This window comes from Pleurodeles waltl, chromosome 5 (genome assembly GCF_031143425.1).
Source record: "Pleurodeles waltl isolate 20211129_DDA chromosome 5, aPleWal1.hap1.20221129, whole genome shotgun sequence".
Lineage (NCBI taxonomy): Eukaryota > Metazoa > Chordata > Amphibia > Caudata > Salamandridae > Pleurodeles > Pleurodeles waltl.
Genome location: NC_090444.1, coordinates 119,223,693 through 119,245,533, shown reverse-complemented (window position 1 = coordinate 119,245,533; position 21,841 = coordinate 119,223,693). Strand labels below are relative to the sequence as shown.

Genomic DNA, 21,841 nt, shown 5'->3' with positions numbered 1-21,841 from the left:
TAGAACAGTCTATCAGTTCCGCTGACGTACACTCTCCCTCATGTAACGTCTTCTTCGCCTCCAACTTAACATCCTCCGGCAACTGGTCAATATGCGGGGCGATGTCTGCCCATAGTTGTCTGCCATATCTGGCTAACACTGCCAGGGAGTTAGCCGCTCTTATAACGAGGCTAGCCATTGACGAGAACCTCTTTCCAATATTGTCCAGCCGTCTACCCTCTTTGTCCGGAGGTGCGGAAATTGGAGCAGAGGGATTTTTTGACCTTCTCTGTGCCGCCTGAGCAACCACTGAATCTGGATGAGGGTGACCAGTTAGACATGCTGGGGCAGCCTTCGGTGCTTTGTACTTTTTGTCTAGTCGGGGAAGCACCGCTGTGACCATAGCAGGCTTGTGCATGACTTTCAACCCCTCTTCCCATAAGAAGTTGAATAATGGTATGGAACGTACAGATTTCTGCAACGGCTCCTTAAACTTAAAATCATATAAGAAGCAATCTGTTTGCTTGGACGGCATTGGCAGAGCAAACCGTTTAGTCGCTCTCTCCAGGAGATTATGGAACACCCCGATGTCTTTTGGAGGGGAATCCACCTTCAGCTGAGAAGTAGAAGGAGGAGCAGGAATAACATATCCATCCCACTCCGACTGAGTGTCAAGGAGCTCTTCTTCTTCTTGATCACCTTCCAAAACATCAGTGTCCTGCGGTATGATGATATCTGGCGTGGCCACATTCACTAGCAGCAAAGAGGTTAGCCTCTGACGTGGAGTGGTAACCCTTGAAATGGGCGACAAAGGAGGTTGTTGTTGTCTCTGTTGCTGAGGTGGAAAACACTTACTGTAATCAGCCAGCATTGCTCTGAGATCAGATAGCAAAGAGCTTGGTATGTATGCCTCCTCCTGGTATGCTTGATCCCCTACATAGTACTGCGGGTCATAGGTCTTGCCATACTCATCATCGTCCTCTTCATATTTCACATTTAACTGTGAGGGGCTATGTGCTGTTCCAAATGGTCCCTCTCCGTCTGATTCTTCATCCCTCTCCAGCAGGTGTACTGGCATGAGAAGGTTACCTTACTAGATGAAGTATGCTTTGGGGTAAGTTTTTCCTGGCTTCTGTGATGTTTTTCCCTCATCGACGGGGTCGTCGATGGCGCAGATATAGCCTTCATCGACGGTGAAGTCGTCTACGACGAACGCATAGATATCTTAATCGTCGCCAGCCTTACTGACGAGTCTACTGTCGACGAGGTCGACGATGATGCCGACGGCAATGCGGACACCATTGTCACTGCCGTCGACGATGATGACGTGTAGATCCTCGTCAATTACATCATCGACGAGGTGGGATACTCGTCGTCGACGATGTCATTGTCAGAACTGCCTTGGGCGCCTAAAAGGTGGAAGTCGTAGAAGGTGCAGCAGACACAGATGTAGATACAGAAGATGACTTTTTGTGCCTTTCAGAGCTGCTGGCATGACCTCTTTCCCCTTTTTGGTAAATCTGTGAGGTGAAGTGGAGGGGCTGTCGCCCTGTAAGACCCTCGGGTGGTCTTTTGTGGGCTTTTCTTGATTGCTCTGAAGAAGATCTTGAATGTGATCTAGCCCTTTTTAATGACTTTTTAGACGATGTTGAGGAGTCATCACTATCTGACTCAGACTGGATTATCTCTGGACTTAAGTTTTTGCAGTCATAACAACAATCTACCTTCTCTATCTTTCAGAGTCTTAGAAGAAAAGGTACGACAAACCTTACAGTCCTTAGCTGAGTGGTCTGGATAGAGGCAGTATATGCAGTCCTGATGAGGGTCTTCAGTGTAGTCTCTTTTTGCCACAGGTCTTGCAGGCTCTGAATAAACCGTTCTTTTCCTTGTTTTCCTTGTCAGACATGCTGTAGCTGTAGCTGTGTTACCCACAATCAGTCAAAACAAGTTTTGCAGAAAAAAATCAGCTTAAAGCTAATCCAAAAGTGTGAAGAAAGAGCAGAGCGCTAAGGAGACTCCCTAGCACAACGTGCGGTAGAAAATCTGAGGTACTGGAGCTTCTCTTAGGAGGGTTCTAGAGGGTGGTGTCTTCTGATTAGTGGATGCTCAAGTTTGGTCCTTTTTCTTAAAATGACTCTGATAGACTAGTAATTTAAGAGGCCTAGGGCCCTTAGGTTATATCTATGTCAACACTACTTAGTTAAATGTACCGGGGGCTCCCATCTCAACGACGGGGACTGATTCAAGCATGTGAATCTATATAAGTTCCAATACTGGAGTAAGTAGTTCTTGGCTATCAGAGAATCCGGATGGACTGGGAAAGCACTGGACAGGGGCAGTTTGGGTGTCACTTACTTGCATGAAGCCACTACATCTCTCCCACCACTACTAACCTCAACTCACAGCACATGCGGAGTGAGCAGGCAGAGCTCCACATTCATGTTTGTAGGGGCTAGAACTGATCTGCTTTTACAGGATGAACAGTGCTGGAATTCTCTTAGTGGCTGCACCTCTGAGGAAGGGGCCCAACAGCATCCCTAAAAAGGAGACCGCACTTGTTTCTTTGGAACGTCAAAGCTAGCAGTTTATTGGCTGCTTTAACCTACAAGCAATCCTTTCAAATTCACTTTGCTTTCTCATTTAAGAAGATGGTGGCTTTGCAGCATTTCCTTTCCATGAACATTCCTTGCTGGGCACCACTCCCATCTCTGTTGGCTGGCCACCACACACATCATACAGTCAGGCACTGAGGTGGTTGTGGAGTTGTGACCGTACAGTAGCCATGCTTACTCATTTATGACAAACCCCATAAAAAATGTGGTTGTAGTCTTCACACAGACAAATTTCATACACCTTCAGTTACTCAGGCATGATGGGTGGCCGTCCATGTCCACTAGCCATGCCTCATGCAAGCAGGCACACTGAGTGATACTTCATTTCTGATGGCTGTGCTTCAACAGTCATAATTGTACACTGGACGTAATTCGTTAACTTCAGCCTATGAGGTTTTCATGGTGGCCATCCACTTTCAGTAGCCATACCTCAGTCAGGCAGGTACACCAGGTGAGCCTTAATTTCTGATAGCCATGCTTCAACAGCTACCCTCAAGCATATTCTCTGTTTCTTTTGAATTCAAGCAACCAGGAAAGCTGTGTGACCATCCTCTTCCGGTAGCCATGTTTCAAGCAATCAGATGCACTGGGTGATCTTATACTTCCAGTACCCGTGCTTCACTCACCTTCACTTCAAGCACGGCTACCTTATGGTCATACCACTCCCTATCCACACCTGACCCTATACCTGAACGCTTACTGCTGACATTTTATCCCTTGCCCCATCATTTATCTCAGTCTCCCCTTGGCCATATCAATGTGACTCATTGTATGCATGGAGTTCCTTGGTGCCACCTTTCCACCTGGGCTGACGGCTAAGGTTGTGGTTGCAATGGACCGTCTTCTAGATTTTGGCATGTCTTGCTGTGGTGGCTTCTATTGCCAGTAAGGCTTCCCGTACTTGGCTTTTACTCTTTTAAGGTCTATTTACACCCCATTGTGCGTCAGCATGTGATTTATGCTCAGGAAAAACAGGTCACTTCTTAAATTGGAGAGGTGAGTTCCATCAGGGCCATAGTTTGAAACTGGCCCTCAGGTTAAAATGGGCTATGTCTCCTGTACCCCATGCCCACACTATTTAAGCATGTAAACATGACCCCATTCAATTTCTCCTGGACTCTGACTTTTTATTGTGATTTTGCTCCAGTCCAACACTGCCTAGGGATAATCTTGGACCATGATAATTCTGTGGCCCCAAGTAATCTGTTCATAGCCTCCACAATGCATCTCATCGTCTGCAACAGTGTAAACCTGCCTTCGGCAGTGAGATCATTGCTACCCCAGTGTATTACTAAAATGTCAGGTGCCAAAGAGTGTCCAGAGTGTATCCCTCCAACATGACCCACTGCATGCCTGGCTCACCCTTGTACACTACTTCATTGCAGACTAACTCATGTTTTCCAGGACTATTTATCATACATGCATGCTAAGATTATTTCGATACTAGCAACTGCATTCTACATCTTCATACAATTGTGTTACAAACCTACCAAGGTAAAACACCCTTTGGATTAACAAACTTGCACAATAGAGTTCCAGACAAAAACTTTAGATACTCTGATTACAAAAAGCTTGTCCCTATGGTCAAATTTAGCACTTAAACCAGTCAGGCTCCCTCCTCCCCGTTTTTCTTATGTTGTATTCTGCCAAACCTTCTCCAGATGGCGTGGTTGGTGCCCTGAACCAGAAGGAGTGGTTTGTGAATCGCCTTTGCCCAGTAAGCTCAGCCTTTGCCAAGCCCTTAGTTAGTTCCATCTTAACCTGATACATTGTTAACAGGGACAAATCCTTGTGATTAAGTAGCCATCTCCTTTTCTCCGTGACTCCAGGTATGAAGCTAACAGTGTCACAGGGCAATAACTGTCATCAGACCCTTCTCTGTTTAGTGTCACATACCTTCTTTCGCCCTGTTGATCCCTTTTTTGATTTACATACTAGTGAATTAGTGCAAGAATTATTTGTCTTAATGTCATTGATACTAGTGGCACTAAAACTGCTGTCCTCCTTCTAGAGAGCCACCAACACTGATACTCGAAGGCCCCAAACAATGCAAACTTAATTTGTTCCTTGAAGAGGATGGTCTCATATTGCGAGCTGCACGTCATTGATTTATGATCTAAAATGTGCTGTAGTGTAGTAAACTCTATGGGGACTCAGTTGTCATCAACCTTGGGCTCAGATCCAGTTCAGCCTTGCAATGATCTAAAATGTGCTGTAGTGTGGTAAAGTCTATAGGGACTCGGTTGTCATCAACCTTGGGCTTAGATCCAGTTCAGCCTTGCAATGCATAGTTTAGCAGAAAACAATGCTTATTTCTTGGATTCTGTGGTGTTAAGCCATGGCTGTCAGGTGTTCTGCAACTCACAAATTAGATTACAACACTGCTGGTAACGACAACATGTGCTTGGTGCCAGAGACATCTGTGCTATGTTCTTGAGCCTCTCCTCCCTCTCACCAACTTCCAAAGCTCTGAGTCGAATAGGGTTACACAAGTGTCTGCCTTGGGCTTCTCTGTTCTGAATTTGTCCATCCGGGAATGACAGAGAGCTCCCACAACCTTGCTTGCAACCCCCTCCAAATGCTTGGCATTTATGTGAGTATTCAGTTGCAAGCTACAAATGATGAAATTCCTCAGTAAGCTCAGGGCAACAGGACATAATGCAGATTACAAATTTATTGTTTGTACTACTGCCATGTTGTCAGACCAAATGATGAGCCTGCAGTTGGACAATTTGTTGGGCTAAATGTTCAGGTCAACTAAGATGGGGAAGAGATTCAGGACTGTTATGTTCTTGCTTTTTTGTGTGTGAATGCCAGGATGCAAGCCATTTATCAGCACACCAAGCAGCTCCCAGCAGGGCCTGTCTGCCCATGGCATCTATAGCCAGCTGTACTTGTCGTCTGGATATTCATGGGGACTGCCATAGACTGCATCTATTGAAAGTTTAAAAGAATGTCATCCACATTCGCAAATTCTTCTTCAGGCCTGCACCTAGTCTGATGAAATAGCGTTTCACCGATGTACCCACTGTTGGTCGTGAGATGCGCCTCACAAACACTCTCTCCACTGAGATGATACAGGCCATAAAAGTAAGCTTCCTTTTCAGTTTGTGTAATGCTTTCAATGTGGCCTTTCCTTCAACAGTACCTCCCAAATGGCATCAGAGAAGCACTCTACCTTCTTCTGTGGCAGCCAGGACAGACCTTCTTTGGTATCAAGTTTAGTGTCAACCAAATTATGGGACCTTACGTCTTGCTGGGGGCTAAAAGAACCATTAGAGTAGCAGTCAAAGGTGAAAATACAATAAGTGCAGCAATACAGTCCATGGTACCTCTTTTGCCTACAAAAAGAAAATTGTCCAAGTAGTGGACTTTTACTCCTGAGGGTTCCACCTGATCCACCACCCACTCCAAGAAGGAACTGAACTTTTCAAATAGGTTGCCTGTATCATAATAAAATGTATTGTTAAACTGGAACCCTAAGAGGTGGAAGCTATCAGGATGAACAGGTAGTACTCCCTTTAATTTCCTACTCTGACTGCCATCTCCTCTCATTATGTCTCCTCTCTTGTGTTCTCTCACCTTTCACAAGATGTCTCTTACATCAGAATATCTCCCACCTCTTATTGGGTAAACTACAATGGGCTTAGCATTGGATGGTACAAGTTCTCTGCCCTTGCCCAATTAAAAGTGTGTTGCAGGTACTTTGGTGCACACCCCTGCATTGGCATCTGCTTGCTCATATGCCTCTTACTAAGACACACTCTACAAGTGAGGCCATGCTCTCCAGCTGGCAATGTTGTTTTCCTTAACAACGTTTTTATCACCTTAGCCTTTTCTGGCTTGTTGCATTTCTCTTATTTCACTGTCGTACATTTTTCGGATGTCCCTAGTGCCAGTCCTTTTTTCGGGCCAGCTTTCTGGTGGAGGTGCAGGAAAGAGTTGAAGCCATTCCCCACGCTTTGCCACATTTCAAAGTATATACAAGATGCTTGGAGGCTCACAGGAGACTGCAAACATCTCAAGATTTGGAAATCTCAAGTATCAGTTGGTCACACATCCATGTTGCCTGGTGGCATCTGCCATCTCCTCTTCATTTGATATACTAATACTGCCTTTGGTGAAATTCACTGCTCGGGTTTAGAAGAACTGATCTGCTACTCCATCTAAAACCAATCCCTGCTCTTACCCCTCACACATTGCGTCATCTGACTATGTTCTACATGTGCCCATCCACTTCCTAAATCTACCTCTCAGTCCTGCTCAGTTGTCACTGTGCTAGCCAATCAGCTTCTGCACGTTTTCCCATTTGACAAAGTCTCTTGCCCTTACCCTAAATTTTCTTGAAAACCCTTGAAGGCTTTGTCCTCCCCAAGGTCGCTATGGTACTGTAATACTTTCCTTTAAAAGTAAAAGATAAATTTACCACCTAATGGAGCGTAGGGACATCATGCACTGAGCACTCTGTAAGCTATAGTGTATTCTCTTGCATCTTGGATTGGTTGGTACCTTTGGACATGGGGATGGGGCCCTTGGTACACCCCTTTCAGACCTTGTGCCCAGAGATGACATACCTGTCACAAAACATAGACTGGAAAATATTCTGAAGAAATAAGAGGAGAGAAACTGGTGTTGTGGCAGTTGCAGGACACTCCATCCTATACCATAGCCATTGGAAGGAGATTGTCAGAGTTCATGAACTGTAGCTACATTTTTTTATTTTTTTTTGTGATTTTATATGTTGTGAAACAAGAACCAAAAATGTATCTGAGCGATTTATAGTTACCAAGCAGGTTACAAAGGTACTGTTATTTAACAAAAGATATACATTTTTAACATCAAAAAAACATGTTTCAAACATGAACATATAACCACAGAATGACACAGTCTGTGCTATGTCAATACCTGATGTCAAAAACAACAGAACATGCCTGCAAGATTATTGGGTACATAGTAGCAGAGGGTTAGCAGACTAGATGTTGTCAAAGGGACCAGGGCAACACATGGCGTCTTCAAATGATTAACACTGCGAGTGGAGCCAGAGAGATAGGATGCCAACATTCACCCCACCCAAGTGTAGTCTTTCAACAGGAGGGCCCTCCTCTCAAAATGGCTGCCTCTTTGTGTAAATAAATATTTAGTAGTAAATAACAGCTAGTCATTTTCCTAAGAATTAAATGAAAACTGTCAATGGAGCAATAGAACAGCAATATTATGTTGCTCCAGTTACCCATATCTCCTCTTGCTCACACGTCACCGATGTCTGTGGCCTCCATTACTCCTGAAGACATGCTACCTACCATTATACCAGCGGCCACTTCGCAACCAGGGTCTCCAAGGCTCTATCTTCTCCCCAAACCCCCTGAGCCATCCTGGCTCACCCGTTTACATTCAGTCTATAACAAAAAGACTAAGATCAAAAAAATAATCTGGAAAGAATCAAGAGTAATCCTGCCTTTAATGGGCCTTGAAAGAGGCCCTTTCTTTTACTTTGTACTAAAGCTATAGTTTGGAAATGGAATGGTTTAATTACTTTGCTTCAGTCTACGCACACTCCAAGGCCAAATAATAGGATTGTGCAAAGCAGAGCTTCACTTTATGAAGTTTTTTTTCTATTATTTTGCCAACTTTATTAAGTTCATGAAATCAGCAAAGATTGAAAATTCCTGCACTGTGTAGTTGTTTTGCAGGAAAAAAGAACTGGAATGTTTTTGGGTGAACATTTCACTGATAGGCAAGGTTTTATGAAAGTGACAAACTTCGTAACTTCATGACTTTGTAGTAATAAAAAAGTGACTTAACATTCCACAAAATGTTTTTTTATAATAAAAAAAGCTGCAAAGGCATGTTTTTTGGATGATGCTCGCTATAGGCAAAATTTTACAAAGGTGATTTTGCAACTTCATGAATTTGGTCAAATTGTTGTAGAATAATATAATGGGTGAAAAATACCCCCCAATACTATTTGTTTTGGGAGCCGAGTCCTGAAAACTTTTTTGGGGAAATATATATTGTTTTTTGCGCAGCAGTTCACTTCCAAATAAAGGGCCTGAACAAACGTGACAGATATCCCATCTGCCTTATTACAAGTGTATTATATCCTATGGTACTTGTAATAACTATGGTACGATATCTGTCACATTTGTTGCAGAGTAACCTGTCCACCAAACACTAAATAAGGCCTTTAATTTTTCAAACGTTACAAATCTTCATTAAGTTAGAAAAGTTGACACCTTTGCAAAACTTTGCGCACCTCTGATATAAACCTCGCCCCGTGCTTAGAAAGGTCGGATCTTCTGCAACAGGAACTATTGTCCATCGACTCTGAAAATGTAAGCAACACAAGATTCAGAGTTTAGAGAATATATAGGTACAGGCAGGGCTTTAAATGGGGAGGTACTGTCCGGTACTGAGTACCTGCACTTCTTGAATTTGAAAATGGGGGTACCTGCAATTCTCAACCCTGCTGCAATACATTTAATGGGAGAGTACTGACACTTCTCAAGAGCAAGCAGGTACTCTAAATAGTGAGCACCAGTACTTTTATCTTTCCACTTAAATCACTGGCTATAGGTTGGCACTAGTTTGCATTTGACCTGTGAATGAAGGAATATAGGGCCAGATGTAGCAACGGTTTTAAGTGTTGCAAACAGCGATTTTTGCTGTTTGCGACGCGCAAAACCCACATCGCGATGCCCTATTCCCGTTTTGCGAGTCGGTAACCTGGTTACCGACTCGCGAAATGGGACTGTGAGAGTCGCAGCGCGATGCAGGATTGCTTTGTGACCGCGAACGCGGTCGCAAAGCAATCGCAGTTACCACCAGTGTCACACTGGTTGTAACCCATTCGCAGACCCCTTCCCCTTTGTGAATGGCCTGGAAAACAGTTTTTCAGAGCAGGCAGTGGTCCTTTGGATCACTGCCTGCTTTGAAAAAATGAAACTGACACGTTTAATTTTTTCATTTTGTAATACATCTTGTTTTCCTTTAAGGAAAACGGGCTGCATTACAACAACAAAAATAATCATTTATTTAAAATCAGTCACAGACCTGTGAGTGCTGCGAGTCGCAAGGGGGTCACAAATTGGGACCCACCTTATTAATATTAATGAGGTGGGGCTTTGTGACCCCCTTGCAAGTCGCAGATGGTGTCAGGGACACCATCCTGCATCCTGAATTGCGACTCGCAATTTGTGAGTCACAATTCAGGATTTTCCTACATCTGGCCCATAAAGTCTTAGCTGAATGTGATAATAGTATGTACAGACATTAAATGTATGGCGCTGTGTGCAAACTGCTAACAATGTTCCTATTTCTCCTTAGCTGTGCATTGTGGAATGTGAAGGCAAGATTTATCCAAGCGGCATCTGGGAAGTATGCATCAATGCTCTGGGGCGGGCCTCGCCCCCAACCAGTGCAGACAGCACAGAGGAGGAAGCATACCAGCCCTTAACGGTGCGTGACAACCGTTTTGCGGGCAGCTTGAAGCACCTGGATGACCTCACTAAAGTTATTGGCCTCAGCAAGATCGAGGGGGAGAAGCGCGTGTCCAAAATCAGTGGTGTCATCCACGAGCGGGAAGAAAAAGATGGCGGCCTTGAAAGCCGCGAAACTCCCCTGGGGCTGACCAATGAGGTCGACAGTTTCGGCGACCCGGAGGGGCAGCCGAAAGAGATTTCCAAGAGGTATGGCGGCTTTTTAAAAGGCAAATACAGCTACCGGAAGTTCATGGAGCCTGCCCGAGGCATGCAGAAGAGATACGGGGGCTTCATCGGCGTTAGAAAATCAGCTAGAAAGTGGAACAACCAGAAGAGGTTCAGCCAATTTCTCAAGCAGTATCTCGGCATGTCCACGCGCTCCAGTGAATACGACAGCTTATCCGCTGATCTGAATGAACAGAACGAGATTTAAAGACCCTGGTTCAAAGCAGCATTTCATATCTAGAACTTACCATGGCAAAACGTCAACCTCACCCAAGGAGTGTATTTAGAAACCACTGTACCGAAAGGCGCAACAAAGCATGAATAGATATCTCCACGTGTACACTGCGTAAATGTTTTCTTTCTTTAAATCAGATACAACAGCTGAGAAAAAAGTAGCTATGTTTGAGTGCAAATTACGATGGGAACGTGGGAAAGTAGATTCCTCGCATTGAATTTCTAAGACTGGTTTAAAAGAATGAACTTTTATTTAGGCATTTTCTCCTTCTTTTGTCAGTCACATCCACTTTACTAAGGGGTTCTGCCTTTTCACCCGAGACACAAATTTATCAAAAGTTTTGTTACATTATGCAGGTGTTATGAAAAAAAAACCTTTTCTAATACCTTAAAAGGAGCACCGAAATTGCACGTAGCATAGTGTAGCAAATCTAACACCACACTTAGACTCTGAAGGTATATGTGATAGGGTTGCCAATCAGTAGGAAGGCAACTCAAGACATTTACAATGACTTTAGTAGCAAATAAGTACATTTGCATAAGCATTAATGGTTTAAAGAAAGCCAACAATCGGAAACGTACATAGTGTATTCGATTTGAGGAAAAGACTGTCATGATATCCTATGTCAGTGGTGGCCACCATCGAGTCTGGAAGGCCATGCCAAATTTTGATGATAATAAATTTATAAACAGTGAATCTAAATGGAACCCATTTACACACTTACGTTTTCATATGTGCTTATCTTTGAAATCTGGCATGGATTAGGCCTTCGTGGGCCTTTGAATGACATCTTTGGTGGGGGTGATCAGATCCGGCATCGTAATTGGGGACTATGAGGCAACTGCTTCAACATCAACAATGCATGGTTATTTCGCACCCATGCTTAACCCTTCTCCTCTTGCATTTCATCTCAGCTTAGTTGGTAACTTTCAAAGTCTTGCACTAGAAGTGAATATGGGAGTGTATGGGAGTTTTGTAGATGTCCTTCTTTTGAAATCTAAACAAATCTTTAATGGTGTATCTTGCCTCTTTCTGTTTTTTTCTCTACTGCCTACCACCAATTGTCTCAGGAGTATACAAGCCTCAGTCACAGGTATTCCTCAGATCCAAAGGATTGAGCCTACAATTTCTTCTAATGTTAACTATTATTTTACAACACTTCACAGAAAAATAGTACATCAGTTATTAAAATGGCACAGGCATTTCGAGCATTATAATAATGCTTTACTCAAAACACGTAGGTATTCATTTAGCAGTTCTGTACTCCAGACACCGTTATTGAGTGTGGTGTTGACTTAAAATAGTGTGAAGTTTGCTAACAGCTCTTACTTGCCTTTCTCCTCATTATTGATGTTTTCCTTTGGTTGTGCTCATAGGTGTGAGGGGTACAAATAGCATGTGTTAATACCCTCTGCAGGGATTGTTAGCCACTGTTAAATCCCTTTGCAAGGGGCAGTAACACTTAAGTGGTATTGTAGCTTATTGTCACCAATCACCCCACTGGTGCAGTCATAATTTTTTACGACTTGGATTTCTACAAGTAGCTTGGCAGAGCCGAGAGAAATAACAATCTAACTTGACTTTCTTCATCTTTACTTGTATATATTGATGAAGTAGTGGGTTTTCTGATAAATAATGGCACCTTTTATTGGGCTGACAAGATGGGTACTGATACAATATAGGACATTTTAACCAACACGCAGAACATCAGATTTTGTGCCATTGTAATCTCCCTAGCCTGGGTAGCTTGGCATCACTTACAATGGCTGGTCACCACCTTAGGAGCTGTTTTTATGCAGCTTGTGACTGCCAATCTGAGATCTTATGTAAGTGTTGCTCATGTAGTGTTTGATCTTATATGTTTCTTCAATTTGCTATGCCTTCACATTTCTATTATAGGTTTTTATGCTTGAATCATAGCACCAATAGGAAAGTATTCAAACATATTCTCATCAAAGTTATTTTAACTACTTTAGTATGAAAAGGAATTTGAAATTTGTTGTAAGCCAAAGAAAGCAAAGATTACGTTCAGTTAAATTACACCACTTTACAATACTGTCTTTGAATCTTAACAACTTCTGCTCCGGTCTGTCACAGTAAGATTATCATTACTCAGAACATTAGGAATAGCACTTACTTTTGGAATGAAACCTTTAATACTATTTCAAACAGCATACAAAAAAATAATGAAAACTTTATTTTTCCTTGTTCAGCTATTAGCTGCTCAAAAATGGTATGAGCCCCTTTAAAACCAGAGATTGACCTGGTACAGTACCCCATATTCCAGAGAATGCTTTCCTCTGCCCTCTGATTTCATAGTGCTAAGTTTATGCTTTTTGGGAGAGAGGACGCCGGAACTCCTACTCTGTTTTTGCTTTCAGAATTTATTCTGCCTATGCAAGATTGTTTTAGAGATTTTACTTTTTGCAATTTTTACTTTTTAAAGTTGTAATAGAAAATTCTTCTGTTTGTGGAGGAAGTCAGAAATACACTTGTTAGACAGTTCACCACCAGTGCCCTGCTATGTTGTCAATTTGTTAAATTATGTTATCATCACTTGGTATAGCGCAACAAATCATACCAGAAGGTGTATCTCAGCACTTTGTTAACTCAGGATCAGCGGACTAACTAAAACAGCAACATCTTTAGGAGTTTTTGAAACTTACCCAGCTTAGCACTATGGTGGAGGTAATTCCACTAGAGAATTCACCACAGATGGATGATCCTCCAAAAGAAGGTACACCATTGCCTCCACAAATCAGTGTATTTTCCATTACCACTCAACTCTAATTCAAGTCTAGAGTGTATTTAAAGCCTTCCAGAAAGATGTCACAAATTTGTGGTCTTATTGGACCATTAGCTCATAATTGGTCTCAGAGAAAAGAGAGTTTGATAGGCTTCAGATTAATCTTGGCAATTGTTGAACAACATCTAAATCAAGATCAACCAGCGGGAAAACTTACTTATGTTCCTTCAGCTGAGTCGGTTCCTGCACAGTCCCAAGATAGGAAGAAATTGCTGAGCTTCAGCCCACCTTATACCCTAAAATTTGGCTCATTCATCGCCTAACATCATCTAGTTCAGCCTCCTATTCACCCTCTTGAATGTCAGGGATACAAACTTCCCATTCATTCAGATGGTTCTTTACTAAGCACCTTGGCTCTCTGACTACCAGGTCATCCCTACAAGGAGGAAGAGCATTCTTCTTAAAGGCACATCCGTTTTGGAATAAGTTACCAGCAGTCCGGCACCAGCAGTCCCACCATCTGAAATTTAGAAGAACATTAAAAATGGTGGCATCTATGTTAGTATCACATCACTTATAATGTAAATTGTATTAAGACAAGAAGCCCCAGGGTGCATGCTGTGCTTATAAATCCCATGTAGACAGCCATAAGTTTTTGCACTAAATAATGTGAAAGACCCCAACATCAATAGAGTCCTTGGGGTAAAAGTATTGTTAGAACACATGCCGCAAAACAAATATGCAGAGACAAACAGCAACACTGGGACAATGCAGAGCATTAAAAGGACTGATCATTGAAGGATCATTCAAAGCTTCTCGAAATCATGAAGAGACATAATAGGCTAGGCTTAAACTCCTTACTTGAAGGCACCAATTCTTTGGAGACATGCTGCCTTAGGGAGCAGGACCCCTGCTCCCTTTATGAAAGTTTGACTCTTGAGGCTTAATCAAAGGATGCCCATACTTCAGGGTGGCCTAAAGAAGGATCATCTTTGAAGGGAACTGAGCAAGTGCACTCTGGCTGGCAATTTAGGCGAGTGAGAATATAGATGGGAAGACTTATCTACTTCTATGGATTAGTTCATTCTTCTTTGTCTGACCTCACAGCCTTCACACAAGTAATTCAGAGAAATATAAAACCAACTTAACATATCTATGAGTTCCATTTGCATACAACGTGTTTCTTTTTGAGACAGCAAAAACTCAAGCCTACTTGAAACACCAGGAGCTGCACACTGAAATAATGGGTTACAAATATTTTTTGAATAAAATACATTTGTACAGTATGTTGGGGGAAATGATACAATAGTTCTGACAAAAGGCAGAAAGCGGCTTTCTATGTTAATCTAGGTGGGAAGTTCAACATAGGGAAGTTTGTGGAATATATGTGTTGGTGTTTTTCCAGGGCCTCCTCTCTCATAAGGCAGTGATGGTTATTTATCTTTGGATGCTGGTGGTTATCTAGTAATATACACCTCACAATAAATATTTTTTGCTGAACTATGAGGCATAATCAGATCTAACGCTTTATCGTTGAACAGCCCAAAGCTTCACATGGTATCCAGCCAAGGACTTCTCTTGTGGGCTTCTAAACTGAAAGTCATTGCTAAATAAATACACAAGGCACTATTCTATGGGCTGACATGGATATCCTGAGACACCATTTTGGAAGACCATGTACTATTTGCTGTGATGTGAACGTCTCTACTTCTATAATCAGTTGGATTGACCCTCAAGCAGCAATGTTCATATTTCAGTATGAGGTCTAGTGCAATAGGTGACAGCATATATAAGATAAATTAGATGAACACTGCACTGTTGAATATTGGTATCCACATCTGTTATGTCATATATTGTTGTTATGTTGTATGTTATGCTGTTTTAATTTGTGAGCTCACTGCTGCCTTGCATGGCCACCTGGCATTGTAAACTGTAATCTTGAGCAACAAAACCTTGTTTAATCAGGAAAAGGAAGGTGCTTGAGGTACTTCACAAATGCCTAAACATGAAGCGGTCCACCATAGTTTTAGGGTAAAGTGAAGGATTATACACACATTTGTGGTTTGAAATAAAAATGATCATCCACCCATTCTCTGTCAGAGATGGCAAGTTACACACAGTCAGCATAGTCAATATGTGACATGAGCAGTGTCACATACTGACTGTGCCAACTGTGTGTTACTTTGAAAGTGAGGGAATCTGTAGTATTCTCTTCAACAACAGTATTTGATAGAATACTACTTTTGTCATATTCCCTATTAGTGAAACCAGCGAATGGCCAGAGTCTGTCAACTGTGGAACACCACAGATTTATTGGCCACCGTCATTCCTCTCTGCTAACAACTAAGGTGCTGTTTTTGAGCCATTAAATTTCAGTTCATTGTCCACCATCCTGTACACTGTTGTAAAGAAAACATGCTTTAATTTAGATTCCTGAAGGATTGCACATTAACATGCACTGGATTTGTGAGTACAGAACATACATAGACACCCAGACATACATCACACTTTTTTAAACAATATTAATAATTGAGATCATCAGGTCTTTAGATACTTTTATATCTCCTCTAATGAAACTTTAAGTTGGCTAGAGTATCAGTGAGACATTTATTGGCGTTCAGTGATGGATATTCTGTTCACTACATTCAGTGGCTTTAAAGGAATCCATCAAACCAGATTATGAGATTGTATGATGATCTATGTCCCTTCAGCAATGGCCCCAAGAGATAATATACTAAAGCTTTGATGTTCGGCTTCCTGGTAAGGAAATCAATAACATTGTACTAAATAGCAACTTACCACAAACTAGTACGTTTATCACCATCTGGCCAGCTTTGTAATCCAGGCCCTGATAATATTATGGAGTGTGGCAGTATTAATTCTTAAATTCATATTCTAGGCGTGGGTTGACTTTCTGCTAAATGCAACAGGCGGTGTCTGAATGTTTGTTAGTGTAGCCATGGCATGTACTGTCCTGCTGCTGACATATTACAGGATGAATTTCTGTTTCTTTTGTAATTCACTACGAAAAGTGGCAGCACCTGCTCCGGCCATCCTGCCTACCTGCAGATGAAAGCATGACCAGCAGCGTACAAAAAAGAAGACCTTGAACCCAGATCAATGTGTCAGCGTCAATGCCGTAACTGTTTGTAAAGATTTGTTATTTTTAATTGTTTCATAAACTATTTCTCCATTAAACTTGTACATAGCAAATGATTAATAAACTAGTTTACTATTTCTATTGTGATCGTTGTTGTGAAAAACAGAAGATCCAGGCCGTACAAATGGAGACTTTTCAATCATGCTTCAAAGGGTGAGAGGAGAGCATTGATGAGTCTGTGAGTTTATGATATTATCTATGAATCCTAAAAGATACAGTATATTTTACCATCAAAATGCGACCTAATTACGAAAAAGGTGTGAACAGATCCTTAATGAGAAAAGAAATGAACAAGAAACAAAAGGTATATGTTAGAAAATGAGTTATTGGTTGACTAGGGTGTGAGCCCTGGTCATGCAGCAACCACAATCCTTGTCAGGGTAAGGCGCAAGCAATCCCAAATTAACCTGTGCTCAACTCCCTGGTAGCTTGGCAGGCTTAAGTCAGAGGTAATGTGTAAAGTCTGCGCAACACTTCAAACAGTGAAACAGTGGTTCTCCAGTATTGGTGTATCTTTCATAGATTAACATGCTTGAATCATTCCCCGTCATCGAAGTGGGAATCCCACGGTACACAGAAAGCAGTAAATTAAAATTTTACATTGAGGTTAATTGAAAAAATACATTTACTTTCATAGCTTATCAGTGTTATTAGAAATGACCCAAAGTCCCGCCAATCAGGCGAGAGCACCCTTTAGAACCCTCACCACAGAGGCTCCAGTCTCACAGATTTTCTACCGCACGTCATGGGAAGGGAGTCTCCCTGAGCCCTGCTCAGTTTACTATTTCCTGACAGGAATTCTTCTGAATACTGTTTTTTGCTTCTACAACTGTGACTTCTACATCATGTCTACAGCCAAGAAAGGTCTATTTCGACCCTGCAGCACCTGTGGAAAGTTAATGCTTCACTGTGAGGACCCTCACAAGGACTGCACATACTGTCTTCACCCAGAACACAAGTTGAAAGATTTTAAAAGTTGTCAAACCTTTCCTCACAAGACCTTGAGAGACAGAGAGGCCAGGCTCCTGCTTTAGCTTCAAAAGCTTAAATCTAAGGAATACCCCCTCTCTGATGATGATGACAGCGACACCTCAGTGGCATCGAGAAGGAGAAAAAGATATGTGGAGAGTTTCTCTCCAAACCGAAGTAAGGCAGCTGAGAAAATGCATCCTGTGAGGGAAAAATGCAGGAAGTTCCTTTCACTTCAAAGAAACACAAGGAGGAGGGTCATTTTAAACCCTCCACACCTGCTGGCAGTACAATAAAAAGTAAAAATCCATCCAGATCTCTGCCACCATCGGTGTAAAAAATTTCAATCTTGTCGATGAGGGCATCGTTTATCACTTATCACGTGTGATCACTTCAACAACAGTTGTACAGCCAGTGGACACAAATAAACAGATCTTTCAACGACATCGTTCAAATAATCTCACCAATGAAGCGGGCCATGAAATGGTGGTTGAAGACACCACACATCTCCGAAGGTCTCTCCTTCCCGAGTCAAAGCCCGGAACATGTTCTGACCACAGACGCGTCCCTAGATTGATGGGGCATGCATCTCCAAGACCTGACAGTGAGAGGGAAATGGACCACCCAGGAAGCAATGTTCCACATCACCTTGTTAGAATTAAAAGCCGTCTTCCTAGCGCTCAAATCCTTCCTAACCAAGATCAGGGGCTCATCGGTTTTGATACGAACCAACAACACCACCATCATGCACTACCTCAACAAGCAAGGTGGTACACGCTCACCAGCGCTGTCTCTCCAGGCGCAAGAGATATGGAATTGGGCACTTCAACATCACATAACTCTCAGGGCAGAACATGTTCCACAAGTATCCAACACTCTTGCGGACTCATTAAGCAGGACCTCAACAACCTGCCACGAGTGGGAGCTAAACCAGACAACTTTCAATGATCTTTTTCTTCAGTGGGGCAAGCCCAGTTTGGACTTCTTTGCGACAAAGGAGAACAAAAAATGCCGGTACTACGCAAGCTGGCAACCGCAGAGAGGGTCGTGGGGGAATGCATTTTTGATCAAATGGTCAGGAATCTATGCTTACGGTTTTCCCCGCTTCTGCTAATCCCAGTAGTTCTAAAGAAGATGAAGAGAGAACTTTGCCAGCTGTTACTGATAACTCACAAGTGGCCACACCAGTTTTGGTTCACAGAGCTCCTACTTCTCTCGTAGCAACCTCACATTCTATTGGAACCAATACCGAATTTACTGTCGATGAATTGAGACCAGGTCTGTCATCCCAACCTGACTTTTCTTCGGTTATCGGCCTGGCTCCTGAATTCAATTAATTTGCTGACCTAAATATTCCAACAGATTGACGTGAAGTGCTTGCTAATGCTAGAGCAGAGACTACAAATAAAACTTACAAACTCAAATGGAAAAGATTCTGCATATGGTGTAAGCATTCCGATGTCCACCCTCTGACATCTGTTCAAGAACAGATACTTCTGTATCTTCTTCACTTAGCAAAATCAGGTCTTTCTCATTCATCCATCAAGGTTCCCCTGGCAGCCATTTCTAGGTTTCATCATACTGTTAAATCTCCATCTCTATGGTCCTCCAGAATATTGAAACAATTCCTTAATGGACTATTCCGGTTGTTTCCTCCTGTTAAAACCCCTCCTCCTCCTCCCTGGCATCTCAATATTATACTTTCACAAATGATGAAGCATCCATTTGAGCCTATACACAAGGCAGAATTGAAATACATTTCCTGGAAGACAGTGCTTCTCCTAGCGTTTCCTTCAGCAAAGAGGGTAAGTGACATTCAGGCATTCACAATCACTCAGCCTTTTCTCCAATTTAAGTCTGACACTGTCATCCTTAGAACTAATCCTAAATGTATACCCAAAGTTCCCCCAAACTTTCATCTGAATGAACCAGTAATATTGAAAACTCTTTTCCCAAATCCTCAAACTCTAGCAGAAAGAGCGCTACATTCCCTAGATATCAAGAGATGTCTCAAATTCTACATACAAAAGACTAGCAGCTGATCAATTGTTTTTAGACTATGTGAAAGGGATATCCTACTACCAAACAGACTATAGCTCTGTGGATCGCCACCACCATAAAATTTTGTCACCAGCTAGTAGGAAAACCATTGACAACCAAAGTCAAAGCCCACTCCACCAAGCTGTCTCCACTTCCACAGCTCTCTTCGCAGGAGTGCCTATACAACAAATATGTAGAGCGCCAACCTGGTCTAGCAGCCACAACTTCACTCAGCACTACTGCCTAGATGCCGCAGACAGGATGGATGCAGCAGTAGGGCAAGCAGTTCTACGGAATTTATTTGCATAAGGTGAGACAGTTTTTCTTTTTCCCACCATCCACTATTATATATATATATATATATATATATATATATATATATATATATATATATATATGTTTACTGCTAATTATTCTGATTGAAGCATGTGAACCTATGAAAGATACCACAATACTGGAGAAGAAAGTGTATGAAAATAAGTTACTTACCTGTAACTGTGGTTCTTCAGTATTGGTATCTTTCATAGATACACATGCAACCCACCCTCCTCCCCATAGAGGTTCACCTCATGTCTTATTCTTTTATACATCACTTGTCCTAAAAAATCTGAGAGACTGGAGCCTCTGTGGTGAGGGTTCTAAAGGGTGCTTGTGCCTGATTGGCTGGACTTTGGTCATTTGGGATTTTTTTACAGGACCAGGTTCGGCTAATTTTTAATTCGGCTAATTTTAAGATTTGATACTTATTTGAGATTGGGTGTGATCTAGGTTTTAATTTGTGTGCTTATTTCATTGGAAAGCTGTCGGTGGAGATCTCAGTTGCTCAAAGCTGACTTGATCCGTGTTCAGTGGCCAGTCAGCTCAGCTCGGGGGGGGCGGTATTCATTTGTCTATTTGGGACTCTCCCGTTCACCCTCATCCCCCATATTTCACTCCCCCCCTTCCTACTTACCTGGGGTGCCCTGTAGCATTCCTTGGGGCTTTTTTTTCGGCCGCCGCCTCAGACGCGGCCGCCATTTTTTCTCCAGAGTCGGAGGCACGTTTTACAGCCGCTATCTTTGGAGAGTCAGCGGTCTAGTTGTCCAAACTAGACCCTGATAAAACACCTTATGCTGCAGTCGCGCAGCAGACATGCGCAGCGCGCTCGCCTAAGGCAAGCCCGTCTGCGTCCGTCCGTGCCAGAACGGGCCCAGGGGCCAGTCCCCCTGGTCCACCTAGGAGCATGGGTTGTACCTATATCTCGGAGACTCTTAAGAACTTTAGACCTGGTTTGTCTGATACTTGCCAGGTGTGCCCTAATTTGAAGGATAATACGCAGTCGGGCCCCTTTTGCAAATGGGCCCCTCAGTACCTAGGGTCCACGGTTTCCGCCGATATCAACTCTCACATGACTCTTTTGCTTGTAAACTGCCGCTCATTACCAGCACATAAGTTGGACATTAATCTTTTGTTGAGCGATACTGCTCCTGCTGCCCTGTTCCTGACTGAGACATGGGTGCATGAGGGGTCTGGACCTGATATAGCTTTGCCTTTACCTCCTGGGTGCCTGATAGCAAGGACTGAGAGAACCACTTCAAGAGGAGGAGGAATCGCAATTATATATAAGCAGGAACTTAAGTTCAGGTCTCGCCCCCTACAGTTAACGGACTGTGAAAGTATGTTGTTTTCTTTGATCCTTAACCCTACTTTTACTCTTACAGGAGTGCTGCTCTATCGTCCTCTGGGTTCTTCCGATAATTTTTTAAACACGTTTCCTGACCAACTGGCCGATTTAATATGTAATAGGCCTCATCTAACAATCCTAGGTGACTTCAATATTCAAATAGATGATTTGGACTTGATAGCGACTAGACGCCTTTTGGCAGACATGGAAGCTCTCTGTCTAAGACAACTAGTTAAAGGCCCGACGCATGAGAAGGGGCATACTATTGACTTAGTCTTTAGTAATTTGACAGTGGTTTGCTCCATGCCCGCTCTTCCTCTGGCATGGTCTGGTCATCTATTAATCCCGCAAAAATTAGGCATCTCCTGTGGAAAAGGCCCCGCCCAGCCCACAGCTCGTTTAGGTAGGCGGTGGCATAGTCTTAAACCTGACGAATGGATTAAGCTTCTAGACAGCCGGAAATTTACTTATTTTAAAGCCAATCAGATAGAAACTGAACCTTTCAATGACTGGATCACCGACTGTCTTGACACTCTTCTTCCTTACAGGACTATAACTGTGAGCCCGCAGAGGGTTGATGCCAAGTGGTTTACCCCTTATCTGTCAGCACTTAAAAGGAAGTGTAGATGCCTTGAGAGAAAGTGGAGGAAATCCCTAAACCCGGCTGCAAGGGAAGAATATAGGCAATCTATCGGGCACTACCATGTAGAAATAAGACTAGCACAAGGTTCATA

At 42.7% G+C, this 21,841-nt stretch overlaps 1 protein-coding gene across 1 annotated transcript in view; it reads left to right on the top strand.

Annotated features, from left to right (window-relative positions):
- The window catches only part of PNOC (prepronociceptin), a 380,746-nt gene extending 364,232 nt beyond the window's left edge, over positions 1 to 16,514 (top strand). The window contains exon 3 of the mRNA XM_069233772.1: positions 9,915 to 16,514. Within this exon, the coding sequence (XP_069089873.1) occupies positions 9,915 to 10,502 (588 nt within the window). The 3' untranslated portion in view covers positions 10,503 to 16,514. The remainder of the gene's footprint in view (positions 1 to 9,914) is intronic.
- Positions 16,515 to 21,841: the final 5,327 nt, after the last annotated feature.